At 47.2% G+C, this 6,000-nt stretch overlaps 1 protein-coding gene across 1 annotated transcript in view; it reads right to left on the bottom strand.

Annotated features, from left to right (window-relative positions):
* Nucleotides 1-176: 176 nt before the first annotated feature.
* Nucleotides 177-6,000, bottom strand: part of wdr44 (WD repeat domain 44) — a gene marked incomplete at its 3' end in the record, with an annotated part of 46,953 nt that continues 41,129 nt past the window's right edge. The window contains 4 exon segments of the mRNA XM_080781242.1: nt 177-205; nt 1,670-1,819; nt 2,000-2,063; nt 2,065-2,128. Coding sequence (XP_080637368.1) covers nt 177-205; nt 1,670-1,819; nt 2,000-2,063; nt 2,065-2,128 — 307 coding nt within the window.

The following is a 6,000-nucleotide window of genomic DNA, read 5'->3' as shown; positions in this document are numbered from 1 at the left end:
CCAAATGATCAAAATGCAACAAGAACATTATATCACATATTGGAAAAACACAACAAAAACCCAAAGTAAATTAGAATGCTATTTGGCCCTCCACCGAGAATACACAGTGGCAAATCACCTGACCACTGTTACTGATCCAACACTGAGGAAGATGTTGACTATGTACATGTACAGACTCAATAGAAACAGGAAGACACAGACAGAACTGACACAGACACACAGACACAGATAGAACTGGCTGCCTAGAGAAGACAGACTGTGTTCACTCTGCTCTCAAGGGGAGGTGGAGACGGAACTACACTTTGTGTTACAATGCGACAAGTATAAAGACATCAGCGAGTCATTCTTCCTTACATTTAAAGAAAGATATAAAGAATTTGAATCCACCATTAATAACTCATCACTTCAATATGTTTGTTTTGGCAGCAAAATACGTGTGGAGTTGTCATCAACTGAGGGACAGCCAGTGGACAGTAGAGACAGGTATATCTGTCTGAGGGACAGACAGTGGACAGAAGAGACAGGTATATCTGCCGGAACAGGGTCATTAAGTTGCTGTTATGTTAATGTTTGTTAATTTATTTTCATTGCTACTGTATTGCTTGTTGTTCATTATTGTTGGGATGTTTGTTGACTTTTGTTTTGTTGTATGTAGCCTACGCTTTGGCAATGTAAAACATATTTATCATGCCAATAAAGCCTTTTGAAATTGAAATTGAGAGAGAGAGAGACAGAGAGACAGAGAGACAGAGAGAGAGATCAAAGATCAAAGAATCAACTTTATTATTGTCATACGAACAGGTGTGTTTGTTTAGTAAAATATAAATGCTTCCGTCATACAGTCTGGAGCAAAGGAAGCTCTGATCACGAGTAAAATATAAATGCTTCCGTCGTACAGTCTGGAGCAACGGAAGCTCTGATCATGAGTAAAATATAAATGCTTCTGTCGTACAGTCTGGAGAAAAGGAAGCTCTGATCACGAGTAAAATATAAATGCTTCCGTCGTACAGTCTGGAGCAACGGAAGCTCTGATCACGAGTAAAATATAAATGCTTCCGTCGTACAGTCTGGAGCAACGGAAGCTCTGATCACGAGTAAAATATAAATGCTTCCGTCGTACAGTCTGGAGGAACGGAAGCTCTGATCATGAGTAAAATATAAATGCTTCCGTCGTACAGTCTGGAGCAACGGAAATCATCTAAGAATAATACAGTATCACTCCATGCTTAGCAGAAATGAAAAAAATAACAAATGTGAAGATATTTTCAAAATATATATTCGTGAACGTAAATGTCAGAAGCAGTGGTTTAAAGGTGTAATCTGTACCCGAGGGAAGGGTTTCAATAAAGCAAAGAGTGAAAATGTAATCTATGTATTTCTGAGACCGTTTATGTTTGTGGGAGATAATTCTAAACTTGTCTTTTATCACTGGTTTTGATCACTTCAACACACACATAATATATTTTTTATCCCACGATTTTTGTAACCCATTTTTCACCCCTGTGTCAATCATCTAATGTGATCCTGGGCTCTACACACCCTCCGCCAACCTGGGGAGAGCAACGGACTTCGGTTGCGCAGCAGCATGCGTCCACCAGGTGGCAGTTTTAAAGGTTAAATCAGTACCTGAAGGAATGGTCTCAGAGTCTATTAAAGGTTAAATCAGTACCTGAAGGAATGGTCTCAGAGTCTTCAGAGTCGATGCTCTGGCGGTCGGGCTCTGGTTTCTCAGCGGCTGCAGCTCCGCTCACGGCCTCCGGGGGCACTATGAGGCCCGGGTGAGGAGCAAAGATGGCCGACGTCACCACCGCGTTGTGAGCTGGAAGCACGCGCACACACACACACACACACACACACACACACACACACACACACACACACAACACAACACACTTATTTTGGAAAAAAAAACTGCTTGAATAAATGGACATTTCTAAAGATGGAATCGAATGATGATGATGAAATACTCTGTGTACTGTGTCAAAGAACTTAAGGTTACCTTTAATTCCTTCCCAGAAGTCATTGCGGTCCCTCCGTACCGAGGTGAACTTGCTCAGGTCGTGGGTACGTGCTCCAGATGTAGACGTACTTGTCCTCCGATCCGCTGACGATGAACGAGTAGTCGTGGCTGAAAACAAAAAGGATTGTGACGTTAAAATAAAGTTTCTGTACGTTTTCTTAATCTTTTTCCCGGGTTCCCGTCCGGAACGGGTTCGTTGTGACTGAAACCAACAAGGACGTTAAAATTACACTTTACACGTCTCGTCAGTTTTACAGGTCACCTGAAGCTAGCTTTAATCTGGCTGCTGTGTGTGTGTGTGTGCGCGTGTGTCACCTGAAGCTAGCTTTGATCTGGCTGCTGTGTGTGTGTGTGTGCGCGCGTGTGTCACCTGAAGCTAGCTTTAATCTGGCTGCTGTGTGTAAGGATGGAGGAGGTCTTGGTCGCAAGCGCGGAAAGTGCTGACCTTAACAACTTATCAAGGAGTTGTTATCTTGATGTTGGATAGTTGTGGTCTTGATGTTCTTCAGTTTTGGGAGCAAGTTAAGAATGATTAAATTGCAGGTTTAGAATTAGAATCTCAATACAGACAAGGTTGACAAATAATGATCGGACAGAGACTGGTGCTGGCGTGGATGCCTTATATAAGGAGGGGGATGACGTCACAACTAGGTAGGCGTGACGACATCCCTGACAGTACCCCCCCCTCGAGGAACGCGTCTCGCGCGTAAACAAGGTGCTTGAGCGCCTCGACGTGCTCGTCGAGTAAGGAGAGGGTCTGTAGGACCTTGGCCTTCAGTGGAACCCAGTCTGGCCTGAAGGACATGGACTTGGCCTTCAGTGGAACCCAGTCGGCCTGAAGGACATGGACATGGCTGGAAAGTTGGAAAGTGGCTGGAAAGTCCCCCCCCTAGAGGAACGCGTCCGCGCGTAAACAAAGTGCTTGTGCGCCTCGATTTTCTCGTCGAGTAAGGAGAGGGTCTGTAGTCCAAGCCGGAAGGCTGGAATTGCCCAGGGTGGCTGGAAAGATCCGGGCGAATCTGAAGTAGAGTGGAGTGGAGTGGAATGGAATGGAATGGAAAGCCATGAGAGGCTGAATAGTGATAAATGGTAAATGGTAAATGGTGCATTTATATAGCGCCTTTATCCAAGGCGCTTTACATAGATTGTGCATTACATTCACCCATTCACACACCGATGGCAGCGGAAACCATGCAAGGCACCAACTAGCACATCGGGAGCAATTAGGGGTTCAGTGTCTTCAGTTCAGTGTGTGAGCCATGAGAGGCTGAATAGTGAGCCATGAGAGTTCCAGACTCTATATAGCATTCTCTTGGGAGCTGTAGATCACAGACATGGACTTGGCCTTCAGTGCAACCCAGTCTGGCCTGAAGGACATGGACTTGGCCCTCAGTGGAACCCAGTCTGGCCTGAAGGACATGGACATGGCTGGAAGGTTGGAGAGTTGGAAAGTGGCTCTCATTGCCCTCGTGGCTCTTATTTGGCCCTTCCCGGAGGCGAAGTGCCACCGGTTTGGGAAAATCCACTGGGCGAATCTGAAGTAGGGTGGAATGGAATGGAAATGGAAATGGAATGGAATGGGAATGGAGCTTGAGAGCGGGGATTACACGGTAGATTTTTTTTTCAGTACTTGGCCTTCAGTGATACCCAGTCTGGCGGAAGGACCTGAACTTGGCCTTCGTGATACCCAGTCTGGCGGAAGGACCTGAACTTGGCCTTCGTGGGTCCGGGTGCTCGGCAGGAAGACGTGGATAGGATTGGATTGGATTGGGTTGGATTGGATTGGGTTGGGTTGGGTTGGATGGATAGGATTGGATTGGATTGGGTTGGATGGGTTGGGTGGTACAATCAGCAAGATCTTCGACTTCTCCAATGAAGGGGGAATCAGCTGCTTGGGATTCTATCTTGACCTTGGCCTTCAGTGGTTCCCAGTCTGGCCTGAAGGACCTGGACTTGGCCTTCAGTGGTTCCCAGTCTGGCCTGAAGGACCTGGACTTGGCCTTCAGTGGTTCCCAGTCTGGCCTGAAGAACCTGGACTTGGCCTTCAGTGGTTCCCAGTCTGGCCTGAAGGACCTGGACTTGGCCTTCAGTGGTTCCCAGTCTGGCCTGAAGAACCTGGACTTGGCCTTCAGTGGTTCCCAGTCTGGCCTGAAGGACCTGAACTTGGCCTTCGTGATACCCAGTCTGGCGGAAGGACCTGAACTTGGCCTTCGTGATACCCAGTCTGGCGGAAGGACCTTTTTTTTTTTTTTTTCAGGCTGGCTGGGCGGCGGAGAGCCGGGCAGCGTTGAGCCGGGCTGGCTGGGATTTCCCAGAGTGGGTAGATGGCTGGACAGATCCGGAAGGCCGAGGGTAACCGAGGGGTACCCAATGAAGGTTGGGTCCTTAGTACTTAGTCGGCCTTAGTCAATCTGTCCGAGGGTGGGGTCCCAGGGAAGGCATGGTAGGGGAAGGCATGGTAGGGGAAGGCATGGTAGGGGAAGGCATGGTATTTTTTCCAGAGACATCTTTTCCGCTGCGACCAAATAATGGTCCGATCATTCTGTAAGGATGGAGGAGGTCTTGGTCGCAAGCGCGGAAAGTGCTGACCTTAACAACTTATCAAGGAGTTGTTATCTTGATGTTGGATAGTTGTGGTCTTGATGTTCTTCAGTTTTGGGAGCAAGTTAAGAATGATTAAATTGCAGGTTTAGAATTAGAATCTCAATACAGACAAGGTTGACAAATAATGATCGGACAGAGACTGGTGCTGGCGTGGATGCCTTATATAAGGAGGGGATGACGTCACAACTAGGTAGGCGTGACGACATCCCTGACACTGTGTGTGTGTGTGTGTGTGTGTGTGTGTGTGTGTGTGTGCGTGAGCGTCAGAGCATGTGAGCGGAGCGGTCGAGAATTCCGCTCTTCGCTCTCGACGGCTTTTGTTTCCACTCGTCATTCCCTCGTGTTCATCCCCCCCCACGCCGCTCTACGCTCGCTCAGTGCTCACCTTCATTTGCGCATCGCGCGATCCGCACTCCGCTCAGATACACCCGCTCAGCAGCAAAAAATGACGAAAAAGAAAAAAAAAAAGCCGTTTTCCTGATACTGTCTAATTAAACACATCGTCATTTTATTGCCTGGAGCATAAACTGCTAAATTAAATGCTTAAAAACACATCAGGGTTTCATGTTGCACTGCTGTCTCGTCAACCCAGCTGCAGTGAATAATAACCTGATCAATCAACATCCCCGCGGTAAACTCTCCATATAACGTAAACGTTATAATGTTCACTGCGGACTGCATGCGTAAGATACAGGCAAGTTACATGATGACCACCAATGTTAGGCCTACGGTCCACTGTCCAGGCTATTTCGTTTCCAAAGTGCTTATTGTAGGCTACCCATCGTCGCATAATATGTGTCCAAATAAAAAAGTTAAACTGATCTGTAAACTGTCGACATGCCATGAGCGGTGCATTGGTGATTTGTATGTCTATTCTCGTGGACAGTCCGTGAAGCAGATTACGCGTGTGGGCTTGAGAGGCAATGATTGATGTAAACCGCTAGCCAAGCTTGGCAGTTGATAGCCTAATAATATATACCGTAGGCTACGGGACTGTTGCCCTTTGTGAACGGGGACTGGAAATAAAGTTCTGCGTCACTTCAGAGGAATTCAAGGGAGCTGCTACTAGTTTACTTACCCCTGGCCCTGGAAAGACCACGTGTTGAACGTGAGTTGCATAAAATCCTATTTCTGCGACTAAAGTCCCCTCTCTCTCTCTCTCTCACTCTCTCTCTCTCTCTCTCTCTCTGTATAATAATTGAAACACGGTGCCGCGTTTTACTTCATCATCTTTCTCCACTTCTCCTTCAACGCACCGAGCATGCTCAAACATATGATTTAGTGCACAGTGCCGTGTTGCACTGAGCGGCTCGGAGCGGAGGACAGTTCTCGCTCCGGAAGTCACTCTGACCCATTTTAAAACCCGCTCCGCGCTC

Source organism: Protomyctophum bolini (assembly GCF_963924005.1).
Source record: "Protomyctophum bolini genome assembly, chromosome: 13".
Lineage (NCBI taxonomy): Eukaryota > Metazoa > Chordata > Actinopteri > Myctophiformes > Myctophidae > Protomyctophum > Protomyctophum bolini.
Note: the sequence above shows the minus strand (reverse complement) of the source record. Positions and strands in the feature narration are given on the sequence as shown.